The sequence below is a fragment of the Strix uralensis genome, chromosome 4 (assembly GCF_047716275.1).
Source record: "Strix uralensis isolate ZFMK-TIS-50842 chromosome 4, bStrUra1, whole genome shotgun sequence".
In the NCBI taxonomy this organism is placed as follows: domain Eukaryota; kingdom Metazoa; phylum Chordata; class Aves; order Strigiformes; family Strigidae; genus Strix; species Strix uralensis.
Genome location: NC_133975.1, coordinates 114,952,401 through 114,973,194, shown reverse-complemented (window position 1 = coordinate 114,973,194; position 20,794 = coordinate 114,952,401). Strand labels below are relative to the sequence as shown.

General features: G+C 39.5%; 1 protein-coding gene across 3 annotated transcripts in view; it reads left to right on the top strand.

Annotated features, from left to right (window-relative positions):
• Positions 1–857: 857 nt before the first annotated feature.
• Positions 858–20,794, top strand: part of PPP4R3A (protein phosphatase 4 regulatory subunit 3A) — a 46,242-nt gene continuing 26,305 nt past the window's right edge. Inside the window, exons 1-3 of one of the 3 annotated variants that reach the window (XM_074868616.1) lie at positions 858–2,231; positions 10,091–10,146; positions 19,983–20,081. In XM_074868616.1, coding sequence (XP_074724717.1) covers positions 2,090–2,231; positions 10,091–10,146; positions 19,983–20,081 — 297 coding nt within the window. In that variant the 5' untranslated portion in view covers positions 858–2,089. Of the gene's footprint in view, positions 2,232–10,090; positions 10,147–10,521; positions 10,706–19,222; positions 19,271–19,982; positions 20,082–20,794 lie in introns of those variants that run through there. The other 2 variants (XM_074868617.1, XM_074868618.1) reach the window with 2 other exon arrangements.

The following is a 20,794-nucleotide window of genomic DNA, read 5'->3' as shown; positions in this document are numbered from 1 at the left end:
GCTCCAACCAGCCCCAGTATAACTCACTTGGATAAACAAATATCAATACTTGTTTGAAAGTATAAAATAAATTGATCTGAATATATAAAGTGCAATGAGCTCCCATGTGCGCAGCATATCTAGAATATACTCTGAAATGGACTCTCTCAGGCAGTGGTGTGTCTGTGGGGTCCCAAACGAACTAGTGTTTTTGCATATTTTAGGGAAATCTGTCAAACATATGTTCAGATGTTGGCAGCAGCGGCAAAAGCAGAGACTCGACAGCTTCTGTTTGTTATTGCAATTGTTAGATCCTATCTCTGTCTATGGAGATCCAACAGCCGCTCAGCCAGAAGCTGTTTAACTTTCGGATCACTCAGTAACGTGTGACAGGAAAAAAAAAAGAAAGGAAAAATAAAACCCAAACAGCCCTTTCGCTAGAGGACCGCTCCAGCTGTGCTTACGAAGCGGAGACGCCCCGAAACACGGTTCCCGGTGCAAGGCAGGGAGGTGGGGGGCGGCAGCAGCTCCCCGCGGGCTTCTCTGCGGCGGGACCCGGGGCCGCGCGTTTGCCCCCGCGCACACGTGGGGCCGCCGGCGCACCCCACCCCGCCCCGCCACCGCGCTGCCCGTCACCCCCCACCCCGGCAGCACCCGCGGAGGCCCAAGGCGCCGCGCAGAGCGCGGGAAAAGCCGCCGCCGGGCGCAGCAGGCAGCGGGGGCACCCGGCGCTGCCCTCCGCGCCGCCTCCCCTCCCGCTTCCTGCGCCCGCGGAAACGGCCCGGCCAGGGCTCCACGCGTGTCCCGCCCCCGCAGATCCGAGCGCGATCCCAGCAGGGCGCTGCGTGAGGGCGCTGCGTGGGGGCGGCGCTGGGCGCGGTGCAGGGCGGTGGGGCTGCGCGGGGCCTGGCGGCGCGTACCCGCCCGTGAGCGCGGAGCGCGCCCCCAGCCCGCTGCCCGCTCGGGGCGGCTGGCCCTTTAAATGCTGGCGGGCGGCCCGTGCCGCCACTGGTTGGGAGACCCCGCGCCTCCAGTGAGAGGTGAAACCAAGATGGCGGCCGCGCAGTGACTGAGGCGGAGACGGAGCCGGTGGGAGCCGGGTTGGACGGGCCTCGCTGCCCCGCACCGCGCCGCACTGTACCGCGCCGTCGCCCCCTCCGCCGGGCAGAGCGCCTCTCTGCCGGCCGGGCTGCTGAGTGTCTGGAGCGCAGCCACGCCGCAGGGTGCGCTGAGAAGTCGGGACTGAGTCGCCGCAGCACCGGGAGGAGGAGGAGGAGGAGGAGGAGGAAGAAGAATATGGCGGCGGAGTCGGGCTGGGAGTGAAGCCGCCGCCTGCGACCGGAGCCCATGGGGGAGACGGGGCGCTGAGCCCGCCTGCCCGCTTCATCCCGCCCCGGGACAGGCAGTGCCCGCAGGCCCCGGCCAGCCCCGGCGGGAAGGAGGGCGGCTCCTCGGAGCCCCGCGCTGACGGACGGCGAGCGAGGGGCTTCGGGCCTGGGCAGCTGCTGCACAATAGAGCCGAGCTCCAGGCCGGGGCGAGCGGCCCCTCTACCGCCTGCCTCCCTCCGCCTGCTTCACCCCAGCCTCGCCAGCCTCCCGCCTCCTTCCCGCGCCAGGGCCCCGGCCTCCAGGGTCGCCTGCTCTTGTCACCCCGGGCCGGCTGCCCGCTGCCGCCCGTGCCATCTGCTGTCCACCGCTGCTTCCACTCCCGTGGATCTGCTTCTCCTCCAGGATCCCTTCTTCACCGCCTCTCCTGCCTGCCCTTCGCCCTGCAAAGAGCCTCTCGCCTCTCTGCGGCTCTCCCCTGCGTAAGCTTACTCGGCTTTTGTGCAGCGCCTGACTGTGCCTGGAGCAGCTCCCCTTTTACATCTTTGCCTCTTTTTTTGTTCCCCCTCTTCCCCGGCGCCCCCCAATCCTCTGTTGCCCTCGATAATGAGGATCCCGTTGGAGCACTGAAGAGGAGTAAGAAGAGCTTGCTTGGCGTGCCTGTTTGGGGCTGCTACCTTCTTTCCCGCTCCCCTCCTTTGAGGGGGGCCTAGTCCCCGGTCAGCCTCCTGCTCCTCTAGCAATTGCAAGCCAGAGTGGTGGCTGTGGTGTGGCAGGCGGCAGGATGACTGACACCCGGCGGAGGGTGAAGGTTTACACGCTAAATGAGGACCGCCAGTGGGATGATCGAGGCACAGGGCATGTGTCCTCTTGCTACGTGGAGAGGCTCAAGGGCATGTCCCTGCTAGTCAGGGCAGAGAGTGATGGTAAGTGTGTGTGTCTGAAGGTACAATCCTTCCTCGTCCTACCCAGAAAAGAAACTGGGCTTAGCTTTGTGTTTGTTGCCTTAATGTTTTGCAGTGTAATTCAAATAAGATTCTTAAAAGCAAGTAGGCACTAACCATAGTTCATTTGTGTTAGGCCAAGTGAAAGAAATGGAAGATAGCCATCAAGTGCAAGCATAGCAGCCACTTGATTCGTAGTGAATATGGTGTTGTGTACAAAATATGTTCAGGTCTTGTGGTCAGTGTTGTGTGGGTTTGGATATCTAGTGAGCTATTGCTAGATGTCCAATGTACTCCAGTTTCAAAACTGATCATTGGGATATATCCTTCCTTAGATGTTTCTGGAAGTGATCCCGTTGTTAAACGAGTTGTTAAAAACTTACATCACGTATTTTAGTATAGATTTTGAAAAAGTCATTGGATGGACAACACCCTTTTTTTCTTTGGTAGCAAGAATTATGCAAGACATTCTAAAAGCTATCAACAGTTATCAAGGTACAGTTGTTAGAGTAGTAAAGACAATACAGTGGACAGAACAGCATTTTCAGACATGCTTTTTTTTATGGAATGGTAGTTCTCAGTCCTTCAGCAGTTCTAGATCTTCCTGTAAATAAATTTAAAACGATGCGTTATCAGCTTCTTCACATTTTCTGACAACAGATGACAGTAGTATAGGTTGAGTAGTAGTAGTTTCTACCCCTGTAGCTACATGTTTGGGCTAGTCTTGATTATTGGTTAAGTGAGTCCATGACTGCTATGATCAGACTAGATTTTAAAATGTATACTTTGCGGTATCTAGCATGTGCCATTTTGCTAGTAAAGTCCGTCAGTGTATGACTTATTATTTCATTAGATTTATAGCTACTGTATCTAGTGGCTTGTAGATCTAGTTGTAGCTTGTGACTGTCAAAAGACCTTGTAATTTTCTGTAGTTGGCTTTTTCATTGTAGGAATTGGGATGAAAAGCAACTTGACAATCATTAATTCTTACTGTTTATTGCAGTTTGTCAGAACTTTCTCAATCTCTACAACAAATATCATAAACTGATATGGAATAATCAAACTTGCATCTGAGCAGGATTTTGATAATTGAGCTTGATAAGCATTAATGTCAGGGTTTTGTAGTTTCTTGATTATACTTTAAAAAGTTAAACTGATACTTGATTTTATTTATTTTACACTGAAGAAGATGCATTTACAGTTTGACCAACTTCCCAGTGTAAGAGAGGGAGGGAGGTAAAAAGAAGGTTATCACTAAATTTTTAGGCTAATCTTTACAGTGTATTTTGTTGTAGATACAGTCCTTGCTGTCTACATGGCTGATGTGCTCATGTTTAAAAGCTGTCATGTCTTTCATACGCTAAACGATTTCCTCATTTTTTTTTTTTATTCTTAGAAAAGAAAGTAAAAGAACTGCGGTTCATAACCTGCTTGTGAAGAAATAGCCCATTCAAACTAAAATCCCTTTATTAACTTTCAGTGGGATATGTATGCTTAAGACTGATTAGAACCTGAATTGGACTGTTGTTCATTTACAACAAATAAACTGGCAACATCTGGAAGAAGGAAAATACAAATTGGTATAAATGATCCCCAAACAAAGATGAAGTCATTACTTTGTGTTGCATAGTTAAGATACTCTAATTAAAACAGAACTGGCTCAAATTTACTAATTGCACCTAATATACAGAGGTATATTTAATAGGATACACACATTAGACGTCTCTCAAACAGCATATGTGTACTTCAAGAGTATTGAATAATATACAGCGCTTAAGTTCTTAATTTAGTAGGTAGTATCAGTCCTGGGTAAATGTGCACTCTATTAATAGGCTAGTTTTTCTAACTTGCTTGTGTAAACACCTCATAAAATTTTATTTATATTTTGTTTACTCCCGGTGTCAATTGTTTGTGGGCTAATTTTGAAGGCAAATGTAGTAATTTTTACATGTGAGCAAATGGTTTGGAAAAAGGTAATGCCAGACTTACGTTTTAGGTACTATGCAATTTGCGTGCTCCCTTGTGTGCTTTTTTAACTAAATGAAGTAGTTAACTGTGATTGGTTTTTTTTCCTAGTTATCAAAAACATACAAATACTAGGAACCTGACCTATACACCGTTTGCCTCCATGTTTCCATTGCGTTCATGTATTGTCTGTGAGCTCCTCCTCTTTCCACAATGAAACTTCTTCCTTCCTCCTTTTCTAAACCAGCTTTTCCTAGTGTTTGAGCTGAGATTCATCCTGTGCACGCTGGCACGTTCTTACTGACTTACTCCAGGAAGCTGACTGAAAACCTCGGGATCTGCCTGAAGTTAAGGGCTCCGTTTCCTGAGTGGGGGAGGCCGTGGGGGATGTTAGCAGTAGTTCCTGCTGTGTATGGGAAATTCCCACTCCTGTTAAAGGGCCAGTTCCGCTGTGCACAGAGCAACAGCAGAGTTACCAGAGGTTCATTTGGCTGATCATGTGGGCTAGCACATAGTTCAGTCTTTTGATTGTGCAGCTGTGACTTGGTGTAGCTCCCTAGCTGCTTTACAAGTGCTTGAGATTTTATGGCAGGGTCAGGGTGCTCAGATAAGGGAGCTACAATCAGTATGCCAAGTCCAAGGTAAGTTATCGTTGGAGTTGAATAAGAGTGCAATTTTTTTATCTGTAAGAGTGGTTTTTTTCTTGAGTTGGTGTTTGTTTTAACACCATCTCAAAAGAAAAGAACTTAAAGCAGATGAGTGATTTATGTTGCTATTGAGATGTCTAATGCTCCCAGGGACTGAAGTTTTTTAAGAGTCCTTGCAGGCAATTTGGAGTAATCTATTACAGTACAGAAATACCATAAACTGCTTTCAGATCAGATATAATATGCTTTGAAACAGGTAATTGTATTTCCTTTTTCTTTTACACTTAAACAACTATTAACGTTTTTACTTAAAACCCTGAAAAGTTTCTCTGTGTGATTCCTAGTTACAGTGTATTCTACTTGAATTGCAGTAGAGCAATAGTGAACTGTTACAAATGATCACGTTCCATATGAGTTTCTGTGTATAATAGAAGCCTTTGATTTCTTACCTGTTTCTCACATGTATTTTAGGCTGCTGTGGCCTGCCTCATTCTTAAAATGTCTATGTGCTTGTAGATTTTTACTGCATGGTTTCAGATTGCTTTTTTTGTTCTGAGCCCACATGACCGAAGTGACCTCTAAAATTAAATTTCCTGTTCAACTAACTTGGATTAATTTGAAGGCTTAAGCTTTAATTAAAAGTTTACTAGTCCTGTAACTAAACTTTTTGACAAGCCAAAGTGAACTCGCCCATTGGAGGCCATATTTGCCAGCTTTCTTTTAGGATCTAATCACTTCTATTCAGAAGTTGTAGTTTGCCACTTCTGAATTCTGTGTGTTAATGACTTGCTACAGGGTAGGCATCCACATCCTCACTGTTTCTTTACACTAGGTATTGGTAACCCCATAATACTGGCAGGAGGTTTAGCCAAAATTTGGCCTAAGTTTGCTTTACCTTGCTCAAACTCAAGGGGTTAATTTTATTTATTTATTTTTAAGAAAGCAACACAAGATTTTGTGGTTATGTACTTACCTTAGGTTAAAATGAAAAAAAATGGGGGGGTGGGGTTTTTTTTTGTTTGTTTCTTTTCTCCTGGTTCTCCCCTCTCCTTAACATTTGGGTTTCACCCTTCAGAAATGTGTTAGACTAAGGAATAGTCTCTTGCGAATGCAGAGCACATTCGTGGACCTCAGTTTGAGCTGTTTCCTCAGTTTCTGTGGATTGGTTTCTGTGATTCAGTAGCAGCAGAACTGATTGCAGAACTTAAACCTCTGTGTGCATCTTGCAAAAAAACAGGTATTGAATTGAAATTTTCATTTAAACATAAACATGTTTATGCTGGTGAGAGGTAAGGAGTGACACTGACCTTTTCTGCTTTTGAGAAAGGATCCACATAACAGTTTGATGGGAGAGGAATGGTATTCCATATCAAGAGGTCTCCTCTGTATGCACATATGTAAACAAGTGCAGATTTGTTGTTTGAGACTACTGGCTTGGGATATTTGATGTTCTGTAAATATCTTTGAAAACAGCGTTATAGGTCTGTAGGTAGTCTCTTTTGAGCAAGTCTTTTCCTATACATGCATTCCTTTCACAGCACGGAACAGTGGTATTATACTAACAAAAAAAACCCAGCTGTGCTATATTGCATTACAGTGGCAAATAAAAGAATTCTGCAAATCAGTGTTTTATTCTTTATAGGTGGTTTCAGATGTTACTTTCTGGCACCAATGTTTTGCAGTTACCTTTACAAATTTGTTCAGTTTAGAAAATAACTAATCTGCATAATTTTGAGGTCTCTGTTGAAACCATAGCTTGTATTAAGATGAGTTTCCAGGTCTTACCTAACTTTGAACAGAGTCATTGGGTCAATGAAGATGAAATTTTGTTGGTGTATTTTGTTTAAGTAGACTGGGTAGTCTTAACATATTCTAGGATAGTACCAAGAGAAAAATATCTACATAGAAAATAATTGCTTATGACAAATGCAAGAGTAAGCATCTTGAACAGTATCTCGGAATCAATACTGATAATTGACTTAATGGAGAAGAAATTTATTTGCTGTATGTTAAATTTCTGTAACCTTTTTCTAAAGAATGTATTTGTGTTATAGACATGTTACTGTTGCCTGTTTCCCTGAAGCAACTAATAGAGACCTAAGACTGCTTCATACTAGGAGGGGACCTGATCCTATAGAGCTTAGTGTATGAAAATAAACTCATTGAACTAACTAATAGAGCAGTCACTGATTTTTTTTTTTTTTTTTTTTTTGAGTTATTGAACCGTTTTTGGGGAACAAATTGCACCCAGGGAGCATCAGATTTTCCAGAAGGATGCATTTGGGGCAGTTAGAACAGTTTATGCTTTGGTATGTTTCTATCTCCAAATCATATTTTTCTGGTTATTGTCTGGAATGGTGAGGAATAAGTTGAATCATGTGGTAACGAGAAGCAAGTCAAGCCTTATAAGGCTTGATTTGTCTTTCCTGCAAGCATTAGGTTTGGTAGAGAAGAAATGCTCTTTTGTGGAAAGTCTAGTAAAGAGGTCATTCTCTAGTGTCTGCTTCTAGCCTGGAAAATGAAATGTCTCCATTTAGTTGACTTCAAGATTATTGTTTTAAAATAGTATTTTGTCAAACATGGCATTCAAGTTACACATATTTTGCTAATTTCAGATTTTCCATGTCTGTAGATCTGTTCAGCAGTTAAAATATAATGTTGAAATTATTAATCGCTTTTAATTCTTATAAGATTATAATTCACATTTGCTGCTATTAAATATTTCTAGGCAGTAAAGACTTTCTAGAAGTTACCACAAAATAATATTCTAAAACTTCAAAGCTGAGGCTTTGAAACTGAAAGTAAGATTGAAGTGAAATACTGCCTATAACTGATGATCATAATGGAAAAGGGAATGCTGTTTTTAGATGTTCACTAGGCAAATTGAAAATTCAGAGCTCGAGGCCATGGCCTAAGTACCACAGTGTATTGGATTCACCAGTAAAGCTCATCTTAAGATGTTTCACTTCTCCGTCCTGTTCTGTAGTTTGTGATTTTTATTTTTTCTTTAGTTACGCTGTCACACTTAAGCTGTTTTGTTAACAGAGCTGATGCGGGTTAGAAAACTGGAAAAACTTCTGAAAAAAGAAAGGATAGTATATGTGGTTTTAGGGGAAGACTGCTTTTTCGTTGTCTTGTTTTCCCTTGATGGCTGTTTAGTTCAGTTTTGTTACTGTATTGTATCTTAGTTTGTAAACAGCTCTTACTGCAAGAGCAGCTGAGACAGGGCGATAGCTTCTCAAGCCAAGTTCATTAGTGAGGCTGCTTTCTTGTAGAACAGATGACTTAGAAGCAGCCATCACAGGTAAGCTACTTTGTTAGTTAAAAAAAAAATGTATCTGATTATCACATACATAATAAGCTAATGAATATAAAAATCCATGGTAAAACTTCTAAATTCATGAAGTAATAACCTTTCTTACCCCACCTGGAGTACTGCATCCAGCTCAACTCCTCAGCACAGTTAAGACATGGACCTGTTGGAGCAGGTCCAGAGTAGGGTCACAAAAATTATCAGAGGGCTGGAACACCTCTCCCATGAGGAAAGGCTGAGAGAGTTGGGGTTGTTCAGCCTGGAGAAGAGAAGGCTCCAGGGACACCTTATTGAGGCCTTTCAATACTTCAAAGGGGCTTACAAGAAAGATGGAGACAAACTTTTCAGTAGGGCCTGTTGTGATAGGACAAGGGTGTAAACTGAAGGAAGGTAGATTTAGACTAGATATAAGGAAGAAATTTTTTACAATGGGGGTGGTTAAATGCTGGAACACATTGCCCAGAGAGGTTGTGGATCCCCCCTCCCAGGAAGTGTTCAAGGTCAGGTTGGATGGGGCTCTGAGCAACCTGATCTAGTTGAAGATGTCCCTGCTCATTGCAGGGGGGTTGGACTACATGGCCTTTAAAGGTCCCTTCCAACCCAAACTATTCTGTGATCTTTGTTAGTAAGTAGCTATTCTTTAGGAAAGTGGGTTTTTTTTGTAAATGTAACCTATGAGATTGAGGGTGATGATACTTAGTAAACAAACATTGGTTTGGGATATTTTTTGTTGCGGATTTTATAATTGCTATAAATTGGTAGTGAAAACTAGCTAGTCATTGTTGATTCTACTGTGAGATTTGGAAGTACAGTTTTCAGTTCCGAGTATGTTTTTCAAATCCATGTAATTTGTTTTCTTGTCTTCAAGTAGTCAAGCTGTCATATTTGAGGTGGTTGAAGCATTTTAATTTTTTTTAGTGCAGATTTTGTGAGATATTTGTCAAATGTTCTAGTAATACAAGTATAAGACTGCCTTGGAGCTGTAGCTATGCAACTGAGAAGTTGAGGCTTAAAGAAAGTTTGGACTTTTCTTAAAGAATAAATTCAAGCAGGTAAATGAATGGAGAAGTGCCTGTTTAAAGGGATGCTTGTAGCCTTATGTGTTAATTACAGGGCTGACTATGCTAGTTAATTTGTTGGTGGTACTTCATGTATGTTGAGTAAAGCTATGCAGATAAGTAAATTTAAGTCACAGTTGTACAGAGTCCCTCATGCATTGGCATTTGTGCAGCTGAGCAGCAAGGTAGATGAGGGAAGTGATTGGATCAAAAATAAAAGCAGTTTTAAGGGTTGTTTTCACCTAGATCAACCCTCCAAACCACTTAAATGTGACCTGTATTAACAATAACGCTTATGCAGAAGGCAGGGCAAGAAAACACAGACATGAGAATAGAATTGCTGTTCTGTGTCTTAAATCAGTATAAGCTGCTGTGAAAACATTGTTCCTAAGTTTATCATATGTGAAGTTCTGTGGTATTGGCAGTCATAATGGTTGCTCTAAGCATTAGTTTCTAGATATGCTTTCCAGCAAACAACTTTTAAGAACGAATACCACATGATTAGCAAATTTCATACAAAACTGTAGATGATCTATGGAATGCAGTTGTGATGCTTCTTGTGTACTGATTTTATGCAGACTTTATCATCTCTAAAAAAAATTTCTGTGGAAAAGTTGTTACTAAGAATAAGAAAGAGGTTAAAAATCCAGTCCTTAAAACACTGTTGAACGTTCTGTACTATGCGAACAGTATCTTTGAGGGGAAGAAATGAAATATAAAGCTGTAGAATATGGGTTTAACAGGCTTATTGTTGGGAGGAAAGGTGTTAATACCTACTTGAGGAAAGAGTGATCAGGAAATTATGTTGAGATTGAAATTTCAGTACATGTGTAAATAAGTGGAACTTTTTTTTTCTAGGCTCTCTTCTTTTGGAGTCCAAAATTAACCCGAACACTGCGTACCAGAAGCAACAGGTAAACATACTTTTTTTTCTCACGTTTGAAGGCAGGTTCTTTAACTTCAATAATGCAGTCATTTTTTTTGCCTCCATTGCAAATTATATTGTATGTTCTTGTACCAAAAATCGGAGGCAAAGTACTTCTCGACATTTTTGTGTGTTTCAGGATATGTGTTTTATTTCTGTGCATTTTTTGTGAAGTTATCTAGATAACTTGAACTCTGTTTTACACAAAAAAAATGCTTTGGGAGAGACAGGCAAAGCATAGTTGTGAAAATCACAAAGCAGCTGAGGTTTCTGAGGATTATAGTATCTGGAACTTAATACCATCTGGCTTTTTTCTTCTTTATATTTCAGATACTACAACTTTCAATGTATTTCATTTAAGAGAAGACTAGAAGGCTTTAAAGCTATTTGCATGTTTACCTTTGTTTGACTTTTACTTGGAAGATGGATATGGGTTACTACTGCTTCAAAGCATTCTGTATACATAAAAGCAGCTTCTCGCCTCTAGTTTGTATCTTCAATTATTTAAGCCATACATTGTGAGCCCCTAAAGAATGCTACTGAGATGGGTGAGAAGTGAACTGTAGGTCTTGCACGTTGTTTGCTGTTCTTATCTCATGGATGCTGAGAATTACCCTTAGAGGTTAAGAAATGCTGAACCAGATTATATTTTGTTGCCTGTCTGGTCAGCTCAGACTTGCTAAAATCCTGTCAAGTACAGTTAATGTATTAAAACACTCTTTAGTCTTCAGCTTTAATAGTTTATTATAAGCATAGACATACTGTAGCTTTGCTCACAGGCAGTCCCAGTGGTTGTGCGGCTGCAGCAGTTTGTAGGATTGTATGTTGAACTGAATGGGGAGAACCAGTCTGGGTTAAAAGTGTCCTTGCTTGGAAAATTTAACCTGTGTCTGCCCCTTGATATAATTCATCATGCACCATATAAACAGTCAGCACTGAACAACTGGTAAGACTAATGTGGGGTGGAGAATCAATTGCAGGGAGTATGAAGGGACAAGACCAGCAAAAATGCTAAGCAAACTAACTCCTAGTTGTAATCCTGACTTGCTTGAGGTCATGGTTCTGTGATAGAGTAACTCAAGCTTTAGGACTCCTAAAATGACACTGAATATCTCACAGCTCTGTGGCATAAAGTGCTGATCTAGTGTAAACTTGCTTTGCTGGTATAATCTGTTCAAAGAGCATTGAGGGGTGAGCTTTGTATCGATAGGCTTTATGCCAGATCAAACATGAACCCTACTTAAAGTAGGCATAAAATTGTAAGACTGGTACAAACCACCACATGTGCCTGTCAGTGCAACAGCATTTCATATTGGTGCTCACTGCTACTCTGGGTCAGACGTGTATTGTCAATACTGGTGATTGTGAAAACATGGTTAGACAAATAAAAATATTAAACGTGGATCTGGCCTGTTAGAACAGCACTGTACATTTTCTATGCTGGAGAAGGAAAAGTGCAGTTCTTAAAGCTTTCAAATGCTGTGTAGACAGAAATTTGTATTTGCAGGATCGTTCATATTATTTAAGCAAAGCAGTCTCTAATATAGGTTGAATGTAGGGCTTCACTCTGAGCCGTAGAAATACCAGATCTTTCTTGGCGTGTGTATTAATCCTACGTTATAGCACATTACCTTTCAGGTGAGGCCTAGTTATCCTTTCCCTTAGTAAAAGTTCAGAGTTTAAACCTGATTCCATATGAGCTAAGCTTGGAGTTTAGCAGCTGAAAGGAAGAGTTTCCTCTTTCTAGCTCTGTTCATAGAACTCTGAACTGCCTAAACTCACTAAATCACAAGAAAATCAACTTGGTACTCCAAATCCCTCTTCAAAAACTGGTAACTCTACGTCAGCAGAAGTTTCAAGTCACCTCACACAAGATCCATTTGTGGAACTGTGTGATGGAAGAGTGAGTGAGGTCTTCCCTTTTTGGCTGCAGAATGCCACTTAGGTTGCCTCAGCTACTAGTGAAATTGCAGTCTGAGATAGAAGACTTAAAGTTCCAGTTTGCCTGCTGTTGTCAGTTGCACTTGCAATTTCAAGAAAAATCTCCTAGAAACATAAGACTTAACTTCAAAGTAACTTTCCAGTGTTATGGTCTTACAAGCCTTTTATCTCAATCTTGTTGTGAGGGTGAACCTCCATTTCCTTTTAAAGGGGTACATAGTCATACATCAGAGCTGTTTTTACTGTGACATGCTTAGCATGTGACTTGTGGGCAGTTTAGATACCTAATGAAGTAAGTGGATGAGTTCTGACTTTTGTCTAGGCTGACACAAGGTTTGTAAGAAGAAACAATCTTTTATGGGACCAACTACCGTAATTTGTGGTTGGAAGGAAGGAGAGATGTATGATAGTTAAGCTCTTGGGGAAACACTATGCCTATGCCAGTTGCTTCAGGTTCTTCAACAAGCCTATAGATACTTTTGTGATAAACAGGGAAATTTTTCCACTGGTGAAAGAACCTTCTACTTATGCTGCACTTCTAGTGCCAGTGAGAAACTGATTGTGTCAGGGATTGTTGATACCGCAAATGATGCAATCTCAGCATATACATGTGTATATTTTAATGATAACGGTCACAGCTTAGATCATTATTTGGCAAAATAATAGTGTGGAGACCTGAGTACAAGTCTGCCATGCTGCTTCTGTTCTCTTGGCATGTAAAACATCCATGGAAACCACAAAACAAAACCAAACCAACAAAAAAACCCAACAAAAGCCATACCCTGTGAACCTGAGTTTCAAGTAAAACTTTGTTAAATTGTCTGCTTTAGATTTCTTGGAGTTTAGGATTGAAAGCAATGACCACCCTTTATTGTGGATTAATTGGGTCTCTGCAGATAAATGTCAATTGGTGGCAGATAGCAAGTGTCTGCTTTTCCCCTTGGAGAGGAAGAATACCTGACAGATCTCAAGACCTGCTTGGGGACTCATTTTTCATATGTCAACACAGTCCTGAGATACTTCAGTTTGCACAGTCTAGTCCCTGCTCTTCCCAGACTTACCTGCCATCTAGAGGTTTGGAATAATTCCTTAAAGCATGAAACACATAGGCAGTCTTAACTACCTTTTCACTAGTCAGATAAATTAGATTAGTCTTTCTGTCACAATGAAGAGTCATTTTCTGCTGTGTGTTCAAAAAGAAAGATAGGTCTATGTGTCTGATTCTGTAACATACAGTTGCTACCAGTGGAAGTTTTTGGATGCTCCATGTACATCCTGACAAACTCATCATTACTTCTACTAGAACTAGTAGAAAGGAATCTGTATGAGGAAAACAAGCTAGAAAGAAAACAACTTGAGAAACTAACGTCCAATGGCTCAGAAAAGGGACTAATATTTCTTATGTTAAGGTACAGTTTATAGGCAGAAGATTTCTTCTGAAAAAGCAAAATGCACATCAGTACAGCCACTTGGCCTCCTGGCATGCATTCTTGTTTAGGGCTTTATGTTAAGTTTTATTGGTACTCTTATTTTAAAACATTACAATAATGGTCCTAAAACTTTGGTATGGCATATACTGGATTTAATTATGGGTAAGTAGCACAGTTTAAAAGCAAATTTTGCTTAGTAAGTGGAATTTAATTGTACTATGGGTTGCTGGACCACAGACAGAATACTTAGTTTTCCTCTTCTGTAGTTGGTTGTTTTCTTAATATACTAGTAAGGATAGAAGATGTTTTGATTGTAATGTCCTGGTGAAGTTGGTTTACATGCTTCAATCCATGCTCTGTTTTTTTGTGTTGATTTTAAAGGCATTAAAATGACACAATTCCCGAATGCTAGTGGTAGAGGTGCTGTTCTTAAACAAGTGACCCTTATACAGAAAATGAATAATTGCACTAGTATTTTAGGACAACACACCTCTTCATATGCAACCTTAAAGGAGAAATAAATTATATATATGTAGCATTTATCTAGGGAGAAAGCTGATATGGGTGTGGACTGGGGTATATACTCTTAATATACTTTGGCACTGCTTTATCAATTGAACAGTGAAGACTTACATCCCCAATTTTATTTTAGATACATCCATGTATGTCCTGTAACCCAGTGATGAAGTATGTATTACATTCTTTTTTGACTGAAACAAGGAAGACTTGAGTTGCTTCCAGCTTCCAGCTACAAAGTCTTGCCTCTGCACTAGAAACTTCAGTGTCTTGTGTCCTCTGCTTTTGCAGTCCCTTTTTCAGTTCCTCACAAAAATACAAAGCTTAAAGTCACCCAGAGTACCATCTACTAGCTATATAGCTTGAAGGTGGCTATCCTTGAATGATGGAGAGCAGACTTACTAATAACAAAGCTAAGTTTTGAAAAGATCCAAAAAGGCACTGACAGATGCTCAAAGATGGTGAACTTCCTACCCTTGCTGTCAGGACAAGCTTGCCAACAGTGAAACTATTTCAATAAAATCTGTGCCTACTGTAGCTAAGACAGTAAGGAGGAGTGTGTGGTTTTGTGGGGTGAGGGGAGAAACAAGGGGAGTGACTACTCTTGCTTTTGGGGTGGATTGGTTCTCCGTTTTAAATGATCACATGTTCCTTTATCTTCACATGTGTTTTTCTGTGAAATCTAATTTTTCTGCTGTTTTACGGTGTGGTCACTAGGCCAGTGAGTCAAGGTTCTGTTACAGAACTAATAAACTGATTCTATTTCATGTGATTCATGGGAATGCAGCTATGAAATCGCTAACTGGAAAGTCACGTATGATTGTTGAGCTTTCATAGAAGCTAATAGAATATGTTCTGCCAAAAGACTGAGTGTGCCTTTGATTAGTTATTCCAGTTTTGGGATAACTTGTTAGCACATCCAGATGTCCAGGTTCTAGGTGAACAAATGCAAAAAACCAAATACAGAACTGAAACGATATTACATTACTGGGGCGGGGTTTTTTTGGCCTGAAGATTCTGCTGCAACCTACCATGATAACTATATATATTTAACTTAAAAAACCTGGATAGTGCAGTAGTTTATTTCATAAGCAGAAAGCTGCTTATGAAACTGTACTTGCTAGCAAGATGCTGAAAGGTGGCTTGGCATGTCCAGGGAGGTGTCTGTAACTGTAAACGATGTAAGGGCTTAGATAAGGAAGACTAGCAATCAGGCGCTCCAAAACAGGGAGAAACAACCTTCCTGTGTTGAACTTCCACTGGGGACCAGGAAAGTGTTGTAGGCCTAAATCGTTTGAGGACTAATAGGGAGAGATTAATTTCCTTTTTAAGACAGAAAGCAAGAATTTATGAAAGACCCATCTAACTTGCGGGATCACTACTTCTTGAGAGTAGCCTGAATCTTACAGGGATGCCAAAAGAGTATTTTGGAGCTGCAGAGAAGACTACTATTCTCCCTGGATGTGAACACCAGTGAGAGGGCACTGTCAAACAATAACAGTTTCTTGATTTTGTCACATGAGGAAAGAAATCTTAAATAAATCTTATAACAGAATCAAATCCTGAGTACTAGTTGCTCTGAAATTCTTTATTCTGAAATTCCAGAGCTTGCTTTGGAGACTGTATGAATGCTGTACAACACACCTGCTTATCAGCTTGCTAATAGTTAAATAAAACTGATTTAATGTCTAATAAATGTGTGACTTCTGGTGAGTGTTATGGTGAGAACTTGAGGCTGATAGTGTGTATTCAACAACTTTTCTATTATGGAAAGTAAGCCTTTTGGAAATAATTTCAAAAAATGAGGAGAAATCCTATGGTACATATTAAGCCCTGTCCATCTAAGTACAATTGCCACTGCTTCCTCACTTAAACTATTGCAGTAGAATTTTTGAAGGTTAGCTTCTTATGGTTGAAGTCTCAAATATAGCTGTAGCTCACAGTAGTGCTTCCCTGAAATCTAACTACTTGCTCCATGCGGACTTGATGCAGCCAACAATGAGACAAGCAGCAGAGAAGTCCCTGATTGTATGCTGAAGAAGTTTTGCCTCAGGCTGTAATATTATTATAAGGATAAGAGTGCAAGAAGTTAACCTCCATTGGTAGAAATTATAAATACCTCTTTATGGGAATGTTAGATACATTGTTCTTCTAAAAAGAGGCCTGCTTAGAATTTTTGCTTAAAATTAAGGATTCCTGGTTATATCTGAGCAGTCATAATGACCAATATGAAAGAAGACAAATTCATAAAAGCAGTCCTAGGAAGACAGCAATTTTGTATGGGCTAAGGTAGTGATGACACATCCAACCGGCACTGTTGTCAAAGTATTTTTTTGAGAAGCAGCAAATGATTTTCAAACTTGGAATAAGATTGTGAACTCTACATAAGTAGTTTCCTGATTATCAACCTATTTAAAAAAGATCTTTCCAAGAACTCTAATGCGTCTTGAAAAACGTGATGGTCTAGAATGCTCGGATTCTTGCAGAGCACTTGGTATAAAAGCCTTCAACGATAAAGCATTTGTCCATGTTTATGACTTGATTCACACAATGTAGCTATGATTTAATACTGCAGTTTCACATTTTAATTGTGTTTAATAAGCTAGGTAAGAACAATTTTAGATTTTTGTTTTAGTCATCCCATCCAGTTCCTTGTCTAGAGGCTAACACTTTCTGTGTAATGAAAAAAAAAATGTTTTTATCAAACTGAGCCAGAACTGCTTTTATGAATCATGTAAGATTGAAGATTTTATGATCATAGAGGGGTAGTGTGCAAGACTCATGTCCTTACCTCTAATCAATAGCTACTATTACTAAGCATATTTACTCACACTCCTGCTTTCTCTTGGAATGGAGGAGATAGTCTTAAGAAATTTCAGTTGCTTTTTGGAATCGGAAGAAGTAATGTTTGACATTTGGAAGCAACAGATAGTCCTATTCCATAGCTGAGAGGTCCAGAGTAGTTAGTGGATTCAAATTGAACTTGAGGGGATTTCAGATCAAACATATAGGAAGATTCCTTTAAATAAAACAAGCAGAAACTAAACTTTTGGGTTTTTTATCTTTAACTACTTCTAGAACTTCCTTCAGTTACTTCTCCCTACCTGTGTAAGTCTTGTACTGCTCTTCTTCTTGATAATTATAAGTTTTGTAGGATTAAAAAAATGAAATTATACCAATAACTGTCCGTGTTCAACAGTCATTTTAAACTTTGACCAAACCGTGTATTATGCAACAGAGTGAAATGCTTTTCTCACTTTGTTTCATGTTCTTTTTTTAAAAGCCCCTTGAGGCAAGAAAGGATGTATAAACAAATACTCTCTTACTAAAGGTCCAAAGAGTAGCAATTGATAGATTTCTGTTGACGCACTGATCTATAACATGAAATCCTTGCGTGATAAGACAATAGATAACTAATAATTTGAAATTGTTATTATTGGTAATTGGAAAATACTTTTCTAATATTAATAAACCAAACTTGAAGATTAGTCTTCTGCTACTCAAGTAATTTTTCAGCAGTTTTTTGGTTTTCTTTCCAAAGAAGAAACAATTTTAAAACATAATCAGAATGTGTAGAGGTGAAAAAATACTGTTTGAACTTCCACGTATAATAGTAGATGATCTCGTTTAACAAGAACAATTGATATACTATGGCCAAATACACTTCTGTACATCTGTGACTATAGTTTTCAAAAGCAGCTTTATCTTTGTGTTTTCCCTTTCATTTTTCTCTGCCTGCCTGCCTTCTGTCCATCGCTTCTCTCCCCAGAGGAAAAAGACAGACAGACCTGTCTTGGGCCAGTGCTGGATTTTATTCAGAGACTTAGAGCTTTTGTTTATTCAACTTACTGCAGTTAATGTAAATAACACTGTCCTTATTTCTGTTCTTTTAGTCATTTCCCTATTTGCTAGTCATGTTCTTTATAGAGAAGAAAATCTGTTTTGGTCTTCCTTTGGAAATGGCTTGCTTAGAAATCCAACCATTTTCACTTAAATAGAAATGTAATTAGATAGGAACGTTGCAAGTTCTGCTAGGGTCTACTTAAGATTTAGTGTTAGGGTTGGGGTTTTTTTTAAAATGGAATAAGCACTACTCAGTGGGAAGCTGAGGAGATAGTGGTCTTGAAAATTACTGCAGTATAAATACTTACTGCAGAGATTAATGTATTAGATTTTGAACCTGATACATACAATGAATACTGCAGTAAGGTACATACTGTTTTTAAAAGATGGTTTAAAAAAAAAAATCTTTTTCTTTTGGACCTTCCCTTTCTGAATTTTTGTAAACTGTTACTTTTCTTACTCTATAAGAGTCAGCAGTACTAGGTGCTGTCAATCTGTTATTACCAGAGTATTTGCACCATGACTTGTCTGGTAGAGAATAAACCATTAATTGTGATTTTCTTCTTCCTTTTGTATTTTGGAGGTGGTCTTCCTAAATCCCTTTCTTCTGTGTACCACCTCTTCCTCAACCCTTTGGAAAAGGAAAAGGTAAACTATTTGCCATTTGCAAGGTAAAGCCGGTAGTGCCTCTGAAGCAGTATAGCTGCTCTGGTAATGGCAAATTGATTATATTGTATTGCTTGACTGAATCCTAACGGAGCTAGCTGATCGTGCTATTTAGACTATAGTTTAGTTTAAGGAGTTTTCTAGTAAGTGCATATGGAGATCTAAATGTACAATTCCTCTTTATCCTCAGTGTTCATTTTAATATTTAAAATAAATTAAGCCTAATTAATAAACTGTCTTAAACTTTATAACTGGCAACTTAGAGTGCTTTTGCAAATATTTCAAATTAATTCCTTTAGGAATAATCACTATAAGCAAAATCTATCCTTAATGAAGCAAAAATATTTTATGGTTCTTATTGAAATAGAAGAATTCTTCTGTCTCTTGTCCTAGTGAGTAAATGCATGTTTTGGCACTTAGCTGGAATAATGCAGTTTCATGGGGCTGTATGTATTTAATGTGCCTATATTTCAGCTAGCTGTTACAGGAAGACAAAATACTTTAAAAATAAAACTTGATTCAATATGTAAATAATGCAGATTATATTTTCTTCTCTTGTGTTTTATTTATTCTAACAGTTATTTAGCAGACTGTAAACTACTGCATCAAATACCTTCTCAGTGTGACATACTGCTGTTTTGCAGCATCAGCTTCCACTTCCATATATTGTTTTTCCATGCAATATGAGGGCTCTGATTAAACTCTTGAACTATTCTAGTAAGTAGATGAGAGCTTAAGTGTCTGGGTAGTAAACATAGCTAAACACGGTTTCAGCTAACATCTAGAAATCTGGGGCAAAACATACTTTCAGAATTAAAGTTTGGGATGAGTAAAAATGGTGTGTGTGGTTCAGTGTAACAGGTATGCATACTCTTGGGCAGTTAACTCTGCGTATTCAAGTTTGTTCTTGTTTAAAGTTTGTAGGCATCTTGGGGCTGCTTTTTAAGCAACTGTTCTGTGCGTTAGCACAGTGTCTTCTGGGGCCTGTAAAAAATGAAAAAAAGATTGTAACTTTGATCCTACAAAAGATGTTGTTTTATGTAGTCCAATTGAAACAGATTTTTGAAAAAACAACCACAAAACCGGTTACTTCTGTTACCATATTTTATCAGAGGATGCATTGAAGTGCGTATTCTAGATCAAACTTTCTGAGACTTACAATATTATGATCATGTGAATTAAGAACGAAAACTTTCAGTATCTTTCTGGAACTTCCTTATTATGATTTATGGAGAAATGTTTTTAATCCTAAGAATCTCAGAATGTATAAAAATCTTACAAAGAATGATGATTACATTTGTATTGTAATACTGTCCTGTCATAATTAGGTGTCAAGCTGGTTTTATTTTAAAATTTTACTCTTTAAACACTGTTCAGGTTTGTAAAATCTGAAATACCTTGCCTGAAAATACTCTTCCTCTCTTTAAAGGATACCTTGATTGTGTGGTCTGAAGCTGAAAATTATGATTTGGCACTTAGCTTTCAAGAAAAAGCAGGATGTGATGAAATATGGGAAAAAATATGTCAGGTAAGTTTGATAAATGTAAGATTGAGACAACCTAAATCATCTTAATGTTTGTGTTCAAAATTTTTAGGCTGTTCTAAGAGGTGAATCTGAACAGAGTACATAGAAAGTAAAAACTACCATCTTAGCAACCTCCCCCAAATGTTGCATTTTTGAGTTTGAAAACTTTTTCCTTCCTCCAGAAATTAGATATTAACTTAAACTATGTTTGGGGTATTTTTTTAGAGCATTTTCAGGTCTTTTTGCTTAACATAACTTTTTAGATCTATTATCACCCAAGGAAGTTTAGCTCAAAATGAGTGCTTAAAAAGTTTTGTAACAATTAATTTCATAATTAACTTTTTCCAGGTCAACCAGAAGGGGAAAGGTTACCTGTCCAAAGTTTTATTGTAGAGAGAAGAATGTGTGTGAGCTCTTAGTGAATTTTATAATGTATTTCTCATGGATTTAACTAGAGCTTATTCACATTTCTCTTTCTCCATTTCTCATTCTTCTCTTTCTCTTATCTCATTCTTCTGTTTCAAGTGAGGGGATTATTGAGTTTCTCAACAGAGCTTTTTTCTATGTAAATATGACAGTATGCTTCTATAGGGTCATGGTATGAAAGATCGATCTGATAGTTGAAGTAGGAGATAGCTCTATCCCTGTATTACCACCTCAAAGCTATAATTCTTACAGTTTAAAGAAATCAAACAATTTATATGTAGAATCTACAT